Genomic DNA, 22269 nt, shown 5'->3' on the forward strand with positions numbered 1-22269 from the left:
CGTCCATGATGGATGTAATGGGGGATCTGTGTCTACATGCCTGACTTTGGGTAACACATTCTTCTAGGATGGATGAACGGACTGACCAGCCTGCAAAGTGCAGATGTCTTTTGTCAATCCGTAGGTTGTGATGTCTATTGCATTAGTATTCATCAAGCTGTCATCAGACCTGAACAAAATGCACTGAAGATTCCTTAAATGATACAAGCGTGAGCCTGATATACAGCAGGATCGCTAATATGTCTGACTTCCAAACATTCTCGGGTTATTGAACGCTGGAAGACTCAGACTCGGTGACTGTGATTTCCTTGCACAATGAGTCACCTAATCGCTGAACCGGCAAATTCTTCCGAACTCTGGACATTTTTACGAACAATCCAGCAGCTTTTTGTTAGCGGCAAACCTCATCTGTAAGCATCTGTTACACACGCCTATACCTTCAGGAGCAAACGTGCTCTAAGCTGAGCGACACTGAAAGAGTTAATAAAAAGGTATCCTAAAAAGTGAAAGCCTGAATGGCTGTGTTTTACAGATATTTTTTCTGACCGTCTGTATGACTACATCATTCAGCATAGAGCGCTCCATAGCAGGTATGTACTATAGGAGAGATTGTGAATGTAGCAGTGTAGAGTGTGTGTACAGTACAGAGCACATAGAGCACATAGGGTTAGGATTATATTTATTTTACCATCTGAATCTCCTCTGGTAATGGGTGCATCGGGATATGCTTTTCCATGACCTCAAGTTCTTCTGTTAGTAAATCAGAAAGCTAGAGACAAAAAAAGAACATCAATCAGTTCTGGACAATGTAATGTGACTATATTGTACAATTAAAAACACTAATGGCATAATATATATATATATATATATATACATATATATATATATATATATATAGCTCTGGCAAAAATTAAGACCACTTGAAAATTGTCAGTTTTTCAGATTTTTCTCTTTATAGGTATATTTTTGAGTAAAATGTAAATTGATCTTTTATTCTGTAAACTACTGACAACATGTCTCCGAATTTGCAAGCAATACATTTTGTATTTATTTTCTGAAAATGAGGAATGGTCAAATTAACAAAAAAATGCATTGCTTTCAGACCTCAAATAATGCAAAGAGAAGAAGTTCATAATAATTTAGAAACAACAATACTAATGTTTTATCTCAGGAAGAGTTCAGAAATCAATATTATGTGGAATAATCATGATTTTAATCAGAGCTTTCATGCATCTTGGCATGCTTTCCACCAGTCTTTAACACTGCTTTTGGGTGACCTTATGCCACTCCTGGCGCAAAAATGTAAGCAGTTCTTCTTTGTTTGATGGCTTGTATCTATCCATCTTCCTCTTGATTACATTCCAGAGGTTTTCAATGGGGTTCAGGTCTAGAGATTGGGCTGGCCATGACAGTGACTTACAAGGAATGGCAAATGGCAGCTGGGATAAAAAGCACGGCAAGAACAGTTCGTAACAGGCTCCTAGAGGCAGGGCTCAAGTCATGTAAAGCTAGAAAAAAGCCTTTCATCATTGAGAAGCAAAGGAGAGCCAGGCTGAAGTTTAACAAAAACCATAAAGATTGAACCACAGAGGACTGGAGTAAGGTAATCTTTTCTAATGAGTCTAATTTTCAGCTTTGCCCAACACCTGGTCTCTAATGGTTAGATGGAGACCTGGAGAAGCGTACAATCCAAATTTGGTGGAGGATCGGTGATGATCTGGGGATGCTTCAGCAAAGCAGGAATTGGGCAGATACAACTTTGCAAAGGACGTATTACTCAAACCTCATACAAAGTTATCATGAAAAAAAGTTGCTTCCTTCTGCTCAAGCAATGTTCCCCAAATCTGAGGACTGTTTTATTTCCAGCAGGACAATGCACACACAGCTAGGTCAATCAATGTGTGGATGAAGGACCACCACATCAAAACCCTGTCATTGCCAGCTTAATCTCCAGAACTGAACCCCATTGAAAACCTCTGGAATGTAATCAAGAGGGAAATGGATAGTCACAAGCCATGAAACAAAGAAGAACTGCTTACATTTTTTACACCACGAGTGGCATACGGTCACCCAAAAGCAATGTGAAAGATTGGTGGAAAGCATGCCAAGACGCTTGAACGCTGAGATTAAAAATCATGGTTATTCCACAAAATACTGATTTCTGAACTCTTCCTGAGTTAAAACATTAGTATTATTTCTAAATGATTATTGTTTTCTTTCCATAATTTGAGGTCTGAAAGCAATGCATTGCTTTGTAATTTTGACCATTTCTCATTTTTAGAAAATAAATGCAAAACGTATTGCTTGGAAATTCGGAGACATGTTGTCAGTAGTTTATAGAATAAAAGAATAATTTACATTTTACTCAAAAATATATCTATAAAGAAAAAAATCTGAAAAACTGAAAATTTTGCAGTGGTCTCTTAATTTTTGCCAGAGCTGTATATATAGATATGTATGTATGTATGTATGTATATTATTATACATAATATATTTTTATATATTATGTATAATAATATATTTTTTTATAGATATATAAAAGAAGCAACAGGGTTAAATAAAAAAAAAATTCACTGTTCTCAAATTACATTTCCCAAAACACCCCAGTTCTAAAGTCGGCAATACTTTCTCTGCCGCTCGGTCGTAATGGGTGTCACCCAGCTTTCCCAGCACCAGATATCAGAGAAAAATGTCTGTAAGATTTCAGGACACTCATGGACTGACGGGTAAAAGAAATAATAAACCATTAATTCTCCCAGTAGTCGGCTTTTCATTTCCTATCTCATCAGTCCTGCTCTGATCTCGCCTGAACGACGGATGGAGAAAAACTGTTAGTAAATTGCAAATATCCTGTATATGCCCCAAAGACATCTATAATAAACATCAAAACTGAAATAAAGGGTGATAAAAAATAAGACAAAATACATTTATGTCCAATGCAGTAAAGGGAGTGATTCTGCAAAAATATTATTTCTGCTATCAAACATTCACACGTGGCATGGTTGTGGGAATTCTACAGCTTTAATGTTGTAAAGAGACTACATATCCCAGCATCTTGTTACAGAGCTGCTGGAGGTCGTACGTTGCTATGCATTAGCAATGCTCAGAAATGACTCTGATACTAGAATATGGACCAGGCTTGTATCTATATAGTGCAGTGAGAGCGGCCGGCTCGCTGTGTAATGTCCGTCAGAGGCTCCTGTGTGAAGGAACAATCTCCATGGTGACTGCCGACATTGACAGAATGCCAATGTGCCCCTGCGCGTTCTGAAAATCAATTTATATGGTCACGCACCCACCAGACGTATTCATGGTGCTGGCAAGTAAAGGAGACGGAGGAGGTCTGCCTGTGTTACAGCTGAGAGAAAGGAGAGCTAATCAGCATGAGAGCCTGAAGTACGGGACACCGTATATATACCCTCCTGCCAACACCGGGAGCCACACAAAAGGCTTATTATCCAAACGTCTAAGAAGGGAGGTGTCATCATATATTTTATTTAAAGGGGTTGTTCTTTTCTATTATTAAATCCCCTCCAAATGGTGTAAAATAACAAAGAGGTAATGCTCCCTTTACGTGTGGGGCATGCGAGGAGATAAGCTCACGCCACTCGCGACCGATGCGACTTGTGCTACACAGCTGTCATCTACCAGTGACAGCACAGAGCGGGGTTTGCTCCGATCACTGCTATTTATCCATTTAGATGCTGCTGTCAATCACTGCATTTAAAGCCCGCTTTACACACTACAATATATCTTACGATGTGTCGGCGGGGTCACGTCGTAAGTGACGCACATCCGGCATCGTAAGGTACATTGTAGTGTGTAACAGCTACGTGCGATTGCGAATGAACAGTAAAACATTCATCGCACGCACGTCGTTCATTCCTCATGAATTGAACGTCAAGTTGTTCATCGTACCCGGGGTAGCACACATCGCAGTGTGTGACACCCCGGGAACGATGAACAGATCTTACCTGCGTCCTGCGACTCCCGGCCAGCAATGCGGAAGGAAGGAGGTGGGCGGGATGTTTACGTTCTGCTCATCTCCACTTCTATTGGCCGGCTGCCGCATGACGTCGATGTGACGCCAAGCATTCCTCCCACTCCAGGAAGTGGACGTTCGCCGCCCACATCGAGGTCGTATGGACGGGTAAGTACGTGTGACGGGGGTTAATCGTTTGTGCGGCACATTCAACAAAATTGAACGTGCCGCAGATACGATGGGGGCGGTTACGATTGCATACGATATCATATGCAGAATCGTAACATGTAAAGCAGGCTTAAAGGAAATATGCCACCTGGTTTTGCTATGTAATCTGAGAGCAGACCCTGGTATTACTTACTGGGCTGCTTTCTGCGGTTTTGATAAAATGACTCTTTTATCTGTTGTATCCACCAGTTCTCTGAATATTAAGCTCTGTAAAACACCGCCCAAACCACTGATTGGTAGCTTTCTGTATTGTCGCTGCATAGGCTGCCAATCAGTGCAGTGGGTGGGGTTACACAGAGAAGGAGGACTACATAGCACAAGACAACTAGTCCTTCAGTGATAATCTCCTGTTGATAAACTTGACTTTAATGAAAAAAAAAATTCCCAGTGTGAGCGAAATACACTCCTTCTATGCCCTTGCAACTTCAATTGAATAAGATTGTACAAGCCCTTGGTGAAATCAATACAGCACAGTCTAGTATGGTGTACTGAGAATTTCTGCTTTATTACATCATGTGACCAGTTTATATAGTATCCCAAACATAAAATTTCCATGCACCAATAAGAGCCACAAGTTTGTGTGTAGAAATGTGAAACTTCCCTGCCCATCAGCGATAGCTGAACCTTCTGACATCATTCAGTTATAAGACAAGATGGTTTCTATACAATACAAAATGGCTTGTATTCTCTCACACCAGTAAGTGACACATCGCTGAACTCAGGGTCTCTGGCCCTATGTCATGCTCCTCTCAGATTGCATAGTAAACACTTGCTGACATATTCCTTTTAAATGGAACAATTGTGGTATGCGAATTGGCTGTCATGGCAGCTGGTGCATGCTGAAGGCACCAATGGCTGCCTTTCTTCTACTCTTGTGAAGCCCAGCCAAAGACTGGACTTCACAGGAAACCATCACTTAAGGGTACTTTACACACAACGATATCGCTAACGATATATCGTCGGGGTCACGGTGCTCGTGACGCACATCCGGCGCCGTTAGCGATATCTTTCTGTGTGAGTAAAAGAAGCGACGATCAACGATCGCAAAAACGTCAAAAATTGTTGATCGTTGACACGTCGCTCCTTTTCATAATATCGTTGGTGGTGCATGCCGCTGGTTGTTCGTCGTTCCTGCGGCAACACACATCGCTATGTTCGTCCTTACCTGTGTCCACCGACAATGAGGAAGAAAGGAGGTGGGCGGAATGTTCTGGGCGCTCATCTCCGCCCCTCCTCTGCTATTGGGCGGCCGCTTAGTGATGACGCTGTGACGCCGAACGAACCGCCCCCTTAAAGGAGAGATTGTTCGGTGTCTCCAGCGACGTCGCTAAGCAGGTATGTGTGTGTGACGCTGCCGTAGCGATATTGTATACGGCAGCGATCACCCCCATGACGAAACAGCGATGTGGGCGGGTGCTATCGCGTACGACATCGCTAGCTATTGCTACTGATGTCGCACCGTGTAAAGCACCCTTTACACTATATTCTGCAACACAGCATTACTGAAGATTATAGAACAAGGGATCTAAGGATCATAGGTTACAGTCCCTTAAGCAAAGTAAAAAATTAACTAAATAATAAAAAAAACGTTTTTGAAAATCTATAATATCTAAAAATAAAAATTCTAATCACTCCCTTACCAATTTAAAAATATACAAATAAAAAACGTGAACACATCTACTATCACCTAAAAAAAATGATCTATCAGCATATAAAAATAATTAACATGTATAGTAACTGACATAAAAAAAACCAACGCATAAATTGCCATTTTTCTGACACTACACCTCTCTCAAAAAATGCAATAAAAAAAAAGTTGAAAAAATTATATCTCCCCAAAATGTAATTAATAAAAACAGCAGCTCTTCACCCAAAATAGAAAATAGCCCAAACACATCTCAATCAACGGACAAAGCAAAAAGATACAGATCTGGGGGCATGTCCGGGATGGCGTGGCGAGAGGACGCTTGAGAGAGTAGATCCTGCCAGAACCTGCTTTATCTGTGGCTAAATAAGCGCTGTGCTGCTGGCCATCAAATACTCTCCCATAACTCTTCAAAAGAGAAGACATTTCAGACCATTATTAAAGACTTTGCAAGATCAGAATTTTTCTTACATATAAGGTTTCCCCTTTGCCTTGACCGGTCGTAGAGATAAATTTTCAGCGTCTCCAAACCATCTAGAAGATCTGCCATCATTTTGTGAAAGACTGAACTTCTCCCTACCAAAAATGTTGGATTGGGACCTTACATTACCTCAAGAGGCCCCTCATCCAGTGTGGCGCTTAAGCAGAAAAAGGAGAAAGAGAGGTCGTAGGTGTCTCTCAATGTTAAGGATCTCATTTCCCCTAAGAAAAGGAGAATTACTCTTCGCGAGCTGAGATCTTTGAAGGCGGATATCGCCTTTCTTCAGGAGACGTATTTTGATAAGTAGGGCTCTTGTCATTGTTTTATTAACCACTTTCACATGACTTATTCCGCTTTTAACAACAAGGAAGAAATGAGGGGTGGCCATATAAATTTTGTCAAACTCTCCACTCCAGGTGATGTGACTAAAGCCTGCGTTACATGTTACGATTTCACATACGATATCGTATGTGATCGTACCCGCCCCCATCGTATGTGTGGCACGTTCAATTTGTTGAATGTGCCACACAAATGATTAACCCCCGTCACACGCACTTACCCGTCCATACGACCTCGATGTGGGCGGCGAACATCCACTTCCTGGAGTGGGAGGGACGTTCGGCGTCACATCGACGTCATGCGGCAGCCAGCCAATAGAAGCGGAGGGGCGGAGATGAGCGGGACGTAAACATCCCGCCCACCTCCTTCCTTCCGCATTGCTGGCCGGGAGCCGCAGGACGCAGGTAAGATCTGTTCATCGTTCCCGGGGTGTCACACACTGCGATGTGTGCTACCCCGGGTACGATGAACAATCTGACGTTCAATTTTTAGGAATTGAACGACGTGCATGAGATGAACGTTTTAACGTTCAATCGCAATCGCACGTACCTGTCACACACTACAATGTACCTTACGATGCCGGATGTGCATCACTTACGACGTGTCCCCGCCGACACATCGTAAGATATATTGTAGCGTGTAAAGCGGGCTTAAGTCAAAATTAGACCTGGAAGGTAGATATATAATACTCGAGGAACTACTAAAGGGGAAACCCATCACTTTATGTTTTAGCTATGTGCCAAACACTGGACAAATATATTCCTCAAAAGACCTACCAATGAGGGGTGATTTTAATGTCCCTTTCTCTGAAATATAGGATAGGCTTTCAGAGTGGGGTCCTTTTATGGACCTCAAAAGATTGTCGGTTGATTTTTGAAAATTAGTCAGGACTGATTCCCTTTTCGACCTGTGAGAAGACTCCTGGTAGAAGCACCACAAGTGCGAAATGTGCATCGGGTGTGTGGGATGCCATTACGCTTTGTCTAACGACCTCTTTATAGGTATACTAAATCTGACTATGGGATATTTTATGCTTACCTGGTTTTCTTTATTACTTTAAATAACACACTTGTGGTTATATATCTTGTCTGATCGTTATACCAGGTATTATTATATTATATTATTCCCATTATTAATTTTGGTTGTTGTCATCAACACGATATAGGGGGGGGGAGTCTTTTTGACTTGGTGTTCCCAACATAAATTTACATCTACCCTTTTTGTGGGGGTCTGTTTTTGGAGGCATCATGTTATGTCTATGATTTTAAAAAAAGGTATTCAATAAAATGGTGGTTTATACTTTGAAGGCCTTTTGCAAGTAAATGGGGATTCTGATTTGCCTCTCTGGCAATCCTACGAGCAGCTCTCACAGAAATTTTGCTTGGTCTTCCAGATGTTATGTTGACCTGCACTGTTCCTGTTAACTGCCATTTCTTAATTACATTTTGAACTGAGGAAAGAGCAACTTGAAAACATGTTGCTATCTTCTTATGGTCTTCTCTTGCTTTAAGGGCCTCCACTATTTTCATTTTCAGAGTGCTAGGCAGCTGCTTAGAAGATCCCATGGCTGCTGTATTTTGGCACAAGGTTAGCGGAGGCTGGGTTTTATAAAGCTGTGAAAGTTTCATCACCTGGCCTTTCCTAATGATGATAGTGATCAAGCCATAATCCTAACAGGCTCATTAATGTATGAAACCTTGGTCAACATTATCTGATCACACAAATCTACAAGAATGCCCACACTTTTGCATTGACCCAATTTCCTTTTTGCAATTTTTCAAATGTAAAAGAAGAAAATATTTTTTTTTTTAGCATACAAAGGAAAAGTTTCATCTTTAACTCTATGCCTTTTAAAGATTATTTTATTTTCAACTTGCAGCTTAAGGCCGGGGCCACACAGGGCACTACTGCGATCCTCGCATGACACTCGGCTCCCGCTGGCAGCACAGCGGGAGCCAAGTGTCATGCTAGTGTCCCTGCTACTGAGGTCCGACTGTGTCAGCGGACCTCGGCTGCGGGTCGGCACTGAGGTGGGGCGGGCCGGCTCTGAGGAGGGGAGGGAGAGATTTATCTCCCTCTCTCCTCCGTAGCCGGCTATTGCGATTCTCACTCTGCACGCGCGGTACAGCGGTGTACCGTGAGTGCAGTGCGATTTTTCTCTCGCCCCATACACTTGAATGAATGGGTGCGAGAGAAAGAGTCTCGCATTACAATCACAGCATGCTGTGACTGTTTTCTCGGTCCAATTATGGCTGAGGAAATAATCGCTCATGTGCGCTGACACAGGCTAATATTGGTCCGAGTGGAATGCGATGTTTTATCGCACTCCACTCGCATCGTTTTTCTCGCCGTGTGGCTTAGGCTATGTGCGCACGTTGCGTAATTGCATGCAGTTACGCTGCGATCTGCACCGCAGCGTAACTGCATGCGTCCTGCGTCCCCAGCACAATCTATGGAGATTGTGCAGGAGACGTGCGCACGTGGCGTATTAGAGCGCAGCGCTTCGGCTGCTGCCACAAGCGCGCGTTCTAAGAAGTGACATGTCACTTCTTTCGTGTGCTCTGCATGAAGTCCCTGCTCTGTCTATGGGAGGGGCTGGAAGGTGCTACATGCAGAGCGCATGAAATCGGCTTTTGTTTCTGCAGCGATTTGAAGCGCACGTGTGCTGTTCAAATCGCTGCAGAATTTCTGCAATGACAGTACGCAACGTGCGCACATAGCCTAAAGGGGGCTTTACACGCTACGACATCGCTAATGCGATCTCGTTGGGGTCACGGAATTGGTGACGCACATCCGGCCGCATTAGCGATGCCGTTGCGTGTGACACTGATGAGCGATTTTGCATCGTTGCAAAAACGTGCAAAATCGCTCATCGGTGACATGGGGGTCCAGTCTCAAAATTCATTACTGCTGCAGTAGTGATGTTGTTCCTCGTTCCTGTTACAGCACACATCGCTTAGTGTGACACCGCAGGAACGAGGAAGCTCTCCTTACCTGCCTCCCGGCCGCTATGCGGAAGGAAGGAGGTGGGCGGGATGTTACGTCCCGCTCAGCTCCGCCCCTCCGCTGCTATTGGGCGGCCGCTCAGTGACGTCGCTGTGACGCCGCACGGACCGCCCCCTTAGAAAGGAGGCGGTTCGCCGGTCACAGCGACGTCGCCGGGCAGGTAAGTATGTGTGACGGGTCTGGGCGATGTTGTGCGGCACGGGCAGTGATTTGCCCGTGTCGCGCAACAGATGGGGGCGGGTACCCACACTAGCGATATCGGGACCGATATCGCAGTGTGTAAAGCCCGCTTTAGGCCTAACAGTAATTTTGACCATGGGTGCCCAAACTTTTACATGGCACTGTAGTCTTATGTTCCTGTATCTTCCTGATGCTGAAAGTACAGACACTGCTATGTTTTTGTCTCCTTTCTTTCAAGTAATGAAGAAGACACCAAGAATACTTCCAGCCTATCTTGCTTTGTAATATAATGCTAAGGATACTGTAAATTTAAATATGTTGTAAAAGAATAAAATACCCTGAATTTAACAGTATTATTGTAATGAGTAAAATGCGTGCATGTAAACAGCCTACAAGAGATCTGGCCGGGTTACTGCATGACAATATAATATTCACATGAATAATAGGGAAAAAAGCCACAAGAGGCCAGCAATTTTGTGGTTAATTCCTTTCCTTCCTGCTGATTTGCAAGATACAAAGCTCCCATACCTATCAACATCCAACTGGGAGAAGAACAGCGCAGCAGAGCAGACTTGTCATCATGTTCTCTCTTACAAAACTGGAACTCAGGACACTAAATCCTATGAGTAACAAAACCAGAATGGCCAATTTAACTCTTTTTGTCATGGTGACAACATATAAAGTTTTTTTTCACAAATATCTGAGGTTATTATAAAAAATAAAAAAATGAGACACTACCCATCTAGTCTTCACCTCGACTGTCCAGTGCTGACCCTCCAGCATCATGACAAGGCATTATACTGAAGGAGTAGGGCCTACGAGGGGACTGAATTATTGGGCTGTGACCATTTAGTGTGCCACGTTATTGTACTTATGTTCTGTGACATAAGTATTGAACACGTCACCAATTTTCTTAGTAAATATATTTCTAAAGGTGCTCTTGACATGAAATTCTCACTAGATGCCGGTAACAACCCATTCAATCCACACAGGCAAAGATGTAAAACCATAAATGACCATACATTTAGTGATGTGTAAAAATGAGAAATGACACAGGGAAAAAGTATTGAGCACTCAAATGTATTAAATACTTTGTATAAAAGCTTTTGTTGGGGATAACAGCTTCTGTATAGAGAAACTTGTCGCATACATTGCTCAGGTGTGATTTTGGTCCATTCTCCCACACAAAGAGTCCTCAAATCCTGAAGGTTCCATGGGCTCCTTCTATAAAGTCTTAGCTTTAGCGCCATCCATAAATTTTCTTTTGGATTCAGGGTAGGTGATTGGCTGGTTTATTCCAGCAGCTTTATTTTCGTCTCTGAAACCAATCGAGAGTTTCCTTGGCTGTGTGTTTGGGATCATTGTTTTGCTGAAATGTCCGCCCTCGTTTCATTTCCATATTCCTAGTAGATGGCAGCAGATTTTTATCAAGAATGTCTTGGTATATTGTGTTTTTGGGGTGATACGCAGTGCAGTGCTTTTTGGCCTCCAAGCATGGTATTGGTCTCATCTGACCAGACTATATTCTCCCAGTATTTCACAGGCTTGTCTAAATGTTGTCGAGCAAACTTTAAATGTGCTTGAACATGCTTTTTGACCACAAATGGAGTCTTGCATGGTGAGCGTTAATACAGGTCATGGAGGTTGAGTGCATTCCTTATTGTTTTTTTTAAACAATTGCACCTGCTGATTCCAGGTGTTTCTGTAGCTCTCCACAGGGTGTCATTGGCTCTTGGACAAGTCTTCTGATAACTGTTTTCACTCCTCTCTCTGAAATCTTGCAGAAAGTGCCTGGTCGTGGCAATTTTATTATGAAATTATGTTTTTTCCACTTCTGGATAAGGGCCCCACAGTGCTCACTGGAGCCTTCAATAGTTTAGAAATTCTTCTGTAACCAATGCCATCAGTATGTTTTGCAGCAATAAGAATGCGAAGGTCTTGAGACAGCTCACTGCTTTTATCCATCATGAGATGTTTCTTGTGTGGCTCCTTGCTAATGAAACACCGTTTTTAGGCCATCAGTTTAACCAGCTGATATTAGTTTTCACTAAGTGGAAGAATTCCTTTCTAATTACTGATAGATTTCAGCTTGTGTCATGACTTTCCATAGCTTTTCGCACCTCTCTTTCTTCATGTGTTCAATACTTTTTCCGTGTCTTAGTTCTCATTATTACACATAATTTAAGGTCACCTAGCTTGTGTGGATTTGATGGGTTGTTACCGACATCTAGTGATAAATTCATACAAGTGACGGTGGCAAGTCTAGTTCGGTGATGTGTGACGTGCTGTACATATACACTGGAGATCAAAATTAGAGAACAACATATAATTTCCTAAATGTTAAGGTCATTGTGTAGTCCTATGTGATTATATTATAACATGAGTAAACTCACAGTATTTTAAGTTTATTTCATGAATTTAATTTTTCCAAAAGCACATAATAAAAATGTAAATGAGATAAATGTAAAAGAACATTAATCGACATTAGAGAACACTTTCAGATACCTGCAAGTTATTGGTGTTGATCTGGTACCTGGTGTTAATTTCCTTAATTATCTGACAAACCCTATGTAACTGGCAGGCTAACTTTCCAGTCTGAACTGACTTTGCAAAAATGGTGTGCCGTTCCTAAGTGACTGAAACCTTCCAGAAGCAGGTTGTCCAGATGAAGGCCAAAGGGGGTGACCTTATCACCATAACAAGAGAAGTTGGTCTTTTCAAATCTGTGATTTCGAGAATATTACATCTGTAAAACATCACAAACTCTTTCAAGTCGCTCAAGAAGGCTGGTCACCCTCGAAAGACAAATGCAAGAAAGGACAGGATAATGAGGAGAATCTCCATGGATAATCGTTTCAACACTGCAGCTGGAATTGCTCGCCAGCTCAGCACTGAACAGGGTAAGGATCTATCTCATAGTGTCACGACGTTTAAGTGCATTTGGACTGAAAGCCCACTCTGCGGTGACCAAACCTCTCATTAGCAGACAGAATCAAAAGGCTAGACTCACCTTTGATGGGGACCATGTTGTGTGGACAGAGGAGTAGTGGTCCACAGTTCATTTTACTGATGAAAGCAAGTTCAATTTATTTGGGTCTGATGGGAAACATTATGTTCGTCGACAAACTGGGGAAGACTGAACGCAAAGTGTGTTAGTGAGTGAAAGGTGGTGAAGGAAGTGTCATGATTTGGGGAATGTTTTCTGCAGCAGGAGTTGGATCTCTCATACAACTACGTGGCAGAGTGAATGCAAGTGTGAAGAACCCTCTTAAGTAACACATGTTCATTACTTGCATTCATCACTCCATCAGCCAGCAATTTCCATGCATGACAATGCCCCCTGTCACACAGCAAAATTGGTAAAGCAGTTCCTGGAAAAAATAACATTGAAACAATGAAATGGCCAGCCTAGAGTCCTGATCTAAACCCAATAGAAAAGGTCTGGAAAATCCTTGGTGACAAAGTTATGGCCAAGAAACCCACAACAGTCAAAGAGCTGTGCAAAAGAGTGGACCAAAAATCACACCAGAGCAGTGTGAGAGACTAGTGATGTCCTGTGGCCGCAGATGTGCTGAAGTCATTCAAAGCAAAGGCCTGTTCCTACTGATTGGTGACTGTTGTTACCTTCAGAAAATTTAGTTATAATCTTCATCTGTGCTACAGTCATTGTTGTTCTCTAATTATGATCATCAGGATTTGGGCAAAATAAAGGTTTTATGTTGATAAACTTTCAAATGTTGATCAATGCAGATTATATTATTTCTGAAAAAAGCAAGTGATCATACATTGTTCTCTAATTTTGATCTCCAGTGTATGTGACTGTGGTTCGGTGATGTGTGAAATGCCGTACATATATGTAATGGTGGCAGTCTGAATCGATGATGTGTGACGTGCTGCACATATATATGACTGTGGCAATCTGGCTCTGTAATGTGTGATGTGCTGTACATAAGTGTGACAGTGGCAGAATGGTTTAGTGATGTGACATACCGTACATATGACAGTGGCAGTCAGGTTCAATGATGTATGACAAGCTGTACATATATTTAACATTGGCAGTCTGGTTAGATGATGTGTGATGTGATGTATATATATGTGACGGTTGCAGCCTGGTTCGGTGCTGGGTGACTCTGGCTCGGGGCTGGGTGACTCTAGCTCGGTGCTGTGTGACTGACTTGGTGCTATGTGACTCTGGCTCAGGGCTGGGTGACTCTGGCTCGGGGCTCGGTGACTCTGGCTCGGGGCTCGGTGACTCTGGCTCGAGGCTCCGTGACTCTGGCTCCGGGCAGGGTGACTCTGGCTCGGGGCAGGGTGACTCTGGCTCGGGGCTGGGTGACTCTGGCTCGGGGCTGGGTGACTCTGGCTCGGGGCAGGGTGACTCTGGCTCAGGGATGGGTGACTCTGGCTCGATGCTGGGTGACTCTGGCTCGGGGCTGGGTGACTCTGGCTCGGGGCTGGGTGACTCTGGCTCGGGGCTGGGTGACTCTGGCTCGGGGCTGGGTGACTCTGGCTCGGGGCTGGGTGACTCTGGCTCAGGGATGGGTGACTCTGGCTCGGGGCTGGTGACTCTGGCTCGGGGCTGGGTGACTCTGGCTCGGGGCTGGTGACTCTGGCTCGGGGCTGGGTGACTCTGGCTCGGGGCTGGGTGACTCTGGCTCGGGGCTGGGTGACTCTGGCTCGGGGCTGGGTGACTCTGGCTCGGGGCTGGGTGACTCTGGCTCGGGGCTGGTGACTCTGGCTCGGGGCTGGTGACTCTGGCTCGGGGCTGGGTGACTCTGGCTCGGGGCTGGGTGACTCTGGCTCGGGGCTGGGTGACTCTGGCTCGGGGCTGGGTGACTCTGGCTCGGGGTTGGGTGACTCTGGCTCGGGGCTGGGTGACTCTGGCTCGGGGCTGGGTGACTCTGGCTCGGGGCTGGGTGACTCTGGCTCGGGGCTGAGTGACTCTGGCTCGGGGCTGGTGACTCTGGCTCGGGGCTGGTGACTCTGGCTCGGGGCTGGGTGACTCTGGCTCGGGGCTGGGTGACTCTGGCTCGGGGCTGGTGACTCTGGCTCGGGGCTGGGTGACTCTGGCTCGGGGCTGGTGACTCTGGCTCGGGGCTGGTGACTCTGGCTCGGGGCTGGGTGACTCTGGCTCGGGGCTTGGTGACTCTGGCTCAGGGATGGGTGACTCTGGCTCGGGGCTGGGTGACTCTGGCTCGGGGCTGGGTGACTCTGGCTCGGGGCTTGGTGACTCTGGCTCAGGGATGGGTGACTCTGGCTCGGGGCTGGGTGACTCTGGCTCGGGGCTGGGTGACTCTGGCTCGGGGCTGGTGACTCTGGCTCGGGGCTGGTGACTCTGGCTCGGGGCTGGGTGACTCTGGCTCGGGGCTGGGTGACTCTGGCTCAGGGATGGGTGACTCTGGCTCGGGGCTGGGTGACTCTGGCTCGGGGCTGGGTGACTCTGGCTCGGGGCTGGTGACTCTGGCTCGGGGCTGGGTGACTCTGGCTCGGGGCTGGTGACTCTGGCTCGGGGCTGGGTGACTCTGGCTCGGGGCTGGGTGACTCTGGCTCGGGGCTGGGTGACTCTGGCTCGGGGCTGGGTGACTCTGGCTCGGGGCTGGGTGACTCTGGCTCGGGGCTGGGTGACTCTGGCTCGGGGCTGGTGACTCTGGCTCGGGGCTGGTGACTCTGGCTCGGGGCTGGGTGACTCTGGCTCGGGGCTGGGTGACTCTGGCTCGGGGCTGGGTGACTCTGGCTCGGGGTTGGGTGACTCTGGCTCGGGGCTGGGTGACTCTGGCTCGGGGCTGGGTGACTCTGGCTCGGGGCTGGGTGACTCTGGCTCGGGGCTGAGTGACTCTGGCTCGGGGCTGGTGACTCTGGCTCGGGGCTGGTGACTCTGGCTCGGGGCTGGGTGACTCTGGCTCGGGGCTGGGTGACTCTGGCTCGGGGCTGGTGACTCTGGCTCGGGGCTGGGTGACTCTGGCTCGGGGCTGGTGACTCTGGCTCGGGGCTGGTGACTCTGGCTCGGGGCTGGGTGACTCTGGCTCGGGGCTTGGTGACTCTGGCTCAGGGATGGGTGACTCTGGCTCGGGGCTGGGTGACTCTGGCTCGGGGCTGGGTGACTCTGGCTCGGGGCTTGGTGACTCTGGCTCAGGGATGGGTGACTCTGGCTCGGGGCTGGGTGACTCTGGCTCGGGGCTGGGTGACTCTGGCTCGGGGCTGGTGACTCTGGCTCGGGGCTGGTGACTCTGGCTCGGGGCTGGGTGACTCTGGCTCGGGGCTGGGTGACTCTGGCTCAGGGATGGGTGACTCTGGCTCGGGGCTGGGTGACTCTGGCTCGGGGCTGGGTGACTCTGGCTCGGGGCTGGTGACTCTGGCTCGGGGCTGGGTGACTCTGGCTCGGGGCTGGTGACTCTGGCTCGGGGCTGGGTGACTCTGGCTCGGGGCTGGTGACTCTGGCTCGGGGCTGGGTGACTCTGGCTCGGGGCTGGTGACTCTGGCTCGGGGCTGGGTGACTCTGGCTCGGGGCTGTGGGAAGTGAACAGGGCAGTGATGATTTTTCTGTCATCACATTTTCTACACAGATGAGTGCGCACTCCCTGCTGCTCCCACACTTGCTTTCTGGACGATGGGACAAGCTCTACACATTCCTCAGGCATCCCCATTACCCTAGCCTTTATGGTGGTCTCAGCCTGTGCCCGCTATAATCCCCGCACCGCAGAGTCCTCCATTATATATATGGTCATGTAATGCTCGGTACTGGGGATCGTGTATCATGTGTGACGGATCCACGTACCGTGTGTCACCGGCGCCGGCAGCGGACACCTCTGACGAGAAGCCCATGTGTCATTAGCCGAGGCTGAGCGTCTCCCGTAGTTATGGATACGCCGTCCAAACCATACAACGTTGCACGTATCGCAGCGTGAGGTGGCTGGCGGAAGTTGCGCAGTGGCTGGCAGCGGGCTGCACGGGTAGTGAGAGAATGGCAGGGTGAAGCATTAGTGCCGTGCACAGTAGAGATGTAATAGCCGTCACTGGGGATATCTATCACACAGGACAATTGCTCACTAGCGCTGCATGTAGAGCGCTGCACAGAGACCATGTGACCCACATTTGCTCTACTCTACTGTGCGCTCTCTGCTGACATATTCCTGGTGGTCCAATAGATCGTGGCTATATCTTGGGGCATGTGCACACCACACCTCTATTCTGGCGGCAGCGCTTCTCAGGTTTTCTAGGCTGAGCTACTTTAGGTACACGTCCTTTTCCTGAAGGCACCTCGCTGTCTTTTCTTGCGGTTGCTCCGCCGCTGACATCTTTTCTCTCTTTTTCTTGCTTCTTTACAGCTTCTGACTCTGAGCATTAATAGAAGTGCTATAATCTGGATTATGCACAGCCAGGGGCGGCCATATCATTGCTGCAGCTGCAAAGGGGCCTTAGAGGTTGGGGGGCCATTACCACCCCCAAAGCAGAGGGAAATGTGCATTGTGATGAGCTCTTGGGCCCATATATTGTTCATGGACAGGGGCCCTTTTCTGTCGGTGTCCCCCAGTGACAGGGACCCTTTTCTGTCGGTGTCCCCCAGTGACGGGGCCCTTTTCTGTCGGTGTCCCCCAGTGACGGGGCCCTTTTCTGTCGGTGTCCCCCAGTAACAGGGGCCATTTTCTGTCTGTGTCTCCCAGTGACAGGGACCCTTTTCTGTCGGTGTCTCCCAGTGACAGGGACCCTTTTCTGTCTGTGTCTCCCAGTGACAGGGACCCTTTTCTGTCGGTGTCCCCCAGTGACAGGGGACCTTTTCTGTCAGTGTCTCCCAGTGACAGGGACCCTTTTCTGTCGGTGTCCCCCAGTGACAGGGGCCCTTTTCTGTCAGTGTCTCCCAGTGACAGGGGCTCTTTTCTGTCGGTGTCTCCCAGTGACAGGGACCCTTTTCTGTCAGTGTCTCCCAGTGACAGGGACCCTTTTCTGTCAGTGCCTCCCAGTGACAGGGGCTCTTTTCTGTCGGTGTCCCCCAGTGACAGGGGCCCTTTTCTGTCAGTGCCTCCCAGTGACAGGGGCTCTTTTCTGTCAGTGTCTCCCAGTCACAGGGACCCTTTTCTGTCAGTGTCTCCCAGTGACAGGGGCCCTTTTCTGTCAGTGTCTCCCAGTGACAGGGACCCTTTTCTGTCAGTGCCTCCCAGTGACAGGGGCTCTTTTCTGTCAGTGTCTCCCAGTCACAGGGACCCTTTTCTGTCAGTGTCTCCCAGTGACAGGGGCCCTTTTCTGTCAGTGTCTCCCAGTGACAGGGACCCTTTTCTGTCAGTGTCTCCCAGTGACAGGGGCTCTTTTCTGTCGGTGTCCCCCAGTGACAGGGGACCCTTTTCTGTCGGTGTCCCCCAGTGACAGGGGCTCTTTTCTGTCGGTGTCCCCCAGTGACAGGGACCCTTTTCTGTCAGTGTCTCCCAGTGACAGGGACCCTTTTCTGTCAGTGTCTCCCAGTGACAGGGGCTCTTTTCTGTCGGTGTCCCCCAGTGACAGGGGGCCCTTTTCTGTCGGTGTCCCCCAGTGACAGGGGCCCTTTTCTGTCAGTGTCCCCCAGTTACAGGGGCCCTTTTCTGTCAGGGTCCCCCAGTGACAGGGGGCCCTTTTCTGTCGGTGTCCCCCAGTGACAGGGGGCCCTTTTCTGTCGGTGTCCCCCAGTGACAGGGGGCCCTTTTCTGTCGGTGTCCCCCAGTGACAGGGGGCCCTTTTCTGTCGGTGTCCCCCAGTGACAGGGGCCCTTTTCTGTCGGTGTCCCCCAGTGTGCCCAGCTGGGTCGTTGCTGAGTATTATGTTTATCTTTTACGACTCTTTTTTCTCAAATTCCAGGCGGAATCCACCAGAAAGGAGATATCCATACAGAATCCCACAAACAGCCGTCCATTAGTAGCGGATCTAGAAGTGGGAAAACTAAAAGCATGTAATGGCGAATCTGCCTTTATGTGGTTAACCCCTTCCATCAGTCATGTTTTTAATCTTTCAGTCAACATTACCTTCTTTTTTTGGCGTTAAGCTGTATTTTGTAATGGCACATTGCATTTATCATTGTATGTTTTGTAAAATGAAAAAGTGTGGGAGGATGGGGGAGTTTCTTGTGTTTATTTTGTTAGTATTTGCTGTGGGGTAAAAACGACGTTGACTCCATTCACTCGGGACTCTGGCCACCACTGCTCTCATTACAGTGAGGTGCCTGTCTGCAGACCCCACCAATCATACACTTTTCACCTATACTATGGAAAGGTGATAACTGATCATTAGACAAACCTGTTCAGTCCATTTAAAGGGGTATTCCCATCTCCAAGATCCTATCCGAATATATGGTAGGTATAATAATAATAATAATAATAATAATCAGGAAAACTAAACTACATTTCTAATTGGAGGTATTTACTACTAATAATATTAGCACAAACCTCCAATTCCAAATGTAGTATAATGCTCCTGATTAGCTATGTCACTTATCTCATGTGTAGGACATTAAAGTAGCTTAGGTATCCATGGTTATGACTAGGGCTGAGCAGATCCGGACTGTAGAAGTCTGGATCCGCGCGGTTTCAACGCTATCTGGGTGCCGGACCCGGGCGCGGGATTCCGGGTGCACGATCCGGATTCGGGAATTAAAGTAAAAATAAACAAAAGAAGAAATAAGTGAGAGTTTCATGCTTACCGGTGTCACTGCTTCCGGGTCGCGCATTCACTTCCTGTACTGTCCATCGTTTACACACAGCTTTTCGTGTTTTCCCCGCCCACCAGCCGTCCTCTCATCTGTGATTGGTTTCAGGCTGACACGCCCCCCAGTCATCGCTCATCGCGGCTCAGTCAGGCTACACTCAGAACTGGCAGTCTTCTCTATGGCTGCTAGCTGTAAGATGTAGCAGAGCTGGATGTGTCCTCGTGGGACCTTGTGTGGACTACGCCGGTGCTGTAGGGTGTTTGGGCTTAATAAAGTGGTGACGTAGGGTGTGTGTTTTGTACTTTATTCCAAATACAGTGGAACCTCGCTTAACGAGTAAATCACTTAACGAGAATTTCGCTTAACAAGCAAAGCTTTCTGTAAATTTGTAACTTGGTTTACGAGAAAGCTTTGCGAGCAAAATCCTCACAGCACACACTTCCGGTTCTGTACATCCACCGCGCTCTGACCCGCACTTGCAGTCCACACAAACACACACATGCACGCACAAAACACACACAAACAAACACGCACGCACACACATACAGTAATATGCTCACCTTACCTTCCGTTCCATCGCCGGCCTCCTGGGTCTTGTAGTGCGCCGGTGCATCGTGACGAGGGAGGAATCCTTGCGGTGAACTACAAGACCCAGGAGGCCGGCGATGGAACGGAAGGTAAGGTGAGCATAATATGTGTACCTTCCATTCCATCGCCGGGCTCCTGGGTCCTGTAGTTCGCCGCTCCACGCTGTGTATCGGTAACCATCAGCGACGAGGCAGGAACTTCCGCTGTCAAACGCTACTCAAAGGCAGCACGTTGACCAATCAGAGGCTACTGCCTTTGACGTCAGCGCTCTGGGTGTGGAAGTTGCTCCCTCGTCGTCATAGTTACTTGATACACAGCACGTGTTAGAGAACAGCAAGTCCCAGCAGGCCGGCGATGGAACGGAAGGTAAGGTGAGCATAATATGTGCGTGCTTGTGTGTGTTTGTGTGAGTTTGTGTGTTTGAGCATGTGTGGAATGGCACAACAGGGGACCAGGATGCGAAATTTAACAGGTTGTGGAAAATATTGTCTGCATTGCAATGATTTCCTATGGGAAATCTTGCTTTCCTGAACGAGCAACTTGGTTAACAAGCACACTCGCAGAACGGATTGTTCTCGTTAACCAAGGTTCCACTGTAAAGGCTTTTTCTCTGTGTGTTTATTTACATTCACTTGCAGGTATCTCATAGATGCCTGTGCCATCATAAACCTAGGGCTTATTAGCAGCTGTGCACTGCTATTAACCCCTTATTACACCGATTGGCACCGCTCAAGGCCAACGGGAAGGGCCGGTATCGTACCGGGATTGCCACATCTAAGAGATCCGGCAATACTGGGCGGCCGCGGGCTGGAATATACCAGCCCCCAGCCAGTGTTATCATGGCTGGGGATGAAAATTGGGGGGACCGCACGTCAGGTTTATTTTTTAAATTATTTAAATAAAAAAAAAGCCACTGGCGAGGGACTCCCATGAGTCTGACATCGCAGCACAGCCACGCACACTTCTGACAGGAGCGTGCATGTGTTTCTAGGTACATGCACGCTCACCATACTGACCCGCAGACACTTGCACTGCTTTCCCCACCCACCGGCCGTCCTCTCTTCTGTGATTGGTTGCAGCCTGTGACAGTCTCTGCTGCAGTCATCGCTCATCGCGGCTCAGTAATAGGCTACACTCAGAGCTGGCAGTCTACTCTATGGCTGTGAGATGTAGCAGAGCTGGATGTGTCATCGTGGGAGCTCGTGTGGATTACGCCGGAGCTGGAGGGCTGTGTTAGGGGTTAATAAAGTGGTGAAGGAGGGTGCATTTTGTACTTTATTCCAAATAAAGGATTTTTCTTGGTATGTGTGTGATTACTGACATTCATTTACAGGTTTGTGATGAAGTATCTGATAGACGCCTGTTCCATCCAGCACCTGTGCGCTGCTATTAACCCCTTATTACCCCGATTTCACCGCATCAGGCCAACAGGAAGGGCCAGTATCGCACCGGGATTTTCACATCTAATAGATGTGGCAATATTGGTCGGCTGCGGGCTGAGAATACCCAGCCCCCAGCTGGCTTTATCTTGGCTGGGGATGAAAATTAGGGGGAACTGCACGTCGGGTTTTGTTTTTAAATTATTTATTTAAATTAAAAAAAAAGCCGTCGTCACACTTGCGAGGGATACACTGCTTGCCCCGCCCACCGGCCATCCTGACGCCTGTGATTGGTTGCACTCAGCTGACACTCAGGGTGGGGTACATCTAACTGCAACCAATTGCACGCGCCGGTGGGCGGGCAAAGTAGTGAATATTGAATTGTTGGCTCTGGAAGGGAAAATCTTGACCTGAAAGGAGTGTGCCGCCATGACACCGTCTCGGTGAGTATGCCCGCTCCTACCCCCTATCCCCTCCAGAAACGTTTTTAATCTCCGGATTCCGGTCCCCATTGACTTATATGGGCACCGGATTCTGGAGCAGATCGGACTCTTTTTAAGGGGAACCTGTCATCAGAAATGTAGCTATAAAGCTAAAAGTTCCCCCCTCTGCAGCTCCTGGGCTGCATTCTAGGAAGCTTCCTATAGTTTTTGTGGCACCTTTTATACCAAAATAAACACTTTGTAAACTTGTACCTTTTCTTATGCAAATTTCTTAAATCTTCCATGGGGGCGGGCTGCCTGGGGTCCGTTGCTGTTCCTCCTGCAGATTTAC

General features: G+C 47.5%; 1 protein-coding gene across 4 annotated transcripts in view; it reads right to left on the reverse strand.

The window, feature by feature from the left end:
• LEKR1 (leucine, glutamate and lysine rich 1) overlaps positions 1–16721 on the reverse strand; it is a 310847-nt gene extending 294126 nt beyond the window's left edge. For 3 of the 4 annotated variants that reach the window (XM_075340706.1, XM_075340704.1, XM_075340707.1), the window contains exons 1-2: positions 16637–16715; positions 689–769 (exon numbers count right to left, since the gene is read on the reverse strand). In XM_075340706.1, coding sequence (XP_075196821.1) covers positions 689–736 — 48 coding nt within the window. In that variant the 5' untranslated portion in view covers positions 737–769; positions 16637–16715. Of the gene's footprint in view, positions 1–688; positions 770–10389; positions 10482–16636 lie in introns of all 4 variants that reach the window. The other variant, XM_075340705.1, reaches the window with a different exon arrangement.
• Positions 16722–22269: the final 5548 nt, after the last annotated feature.

This window comes from Anomaloglossus baeobatrachus, chromosome 3 (genome assembly GCF_048569485.1).
Source record: "Anomaloglossus baeobatrachus isolate aAnoBae1 chromosome 3, aAnoBae1.hap1, whole genome shotgun sequence".
In the NCBI taxonomy this organism is placed as follows: domain Eukaryota; kingdom Metazoa; phylum Chordata; class Amphibia; order Anura; family Aromobatidae; genus Anomaloglossus; species Anomaloglossus baeobatrachus.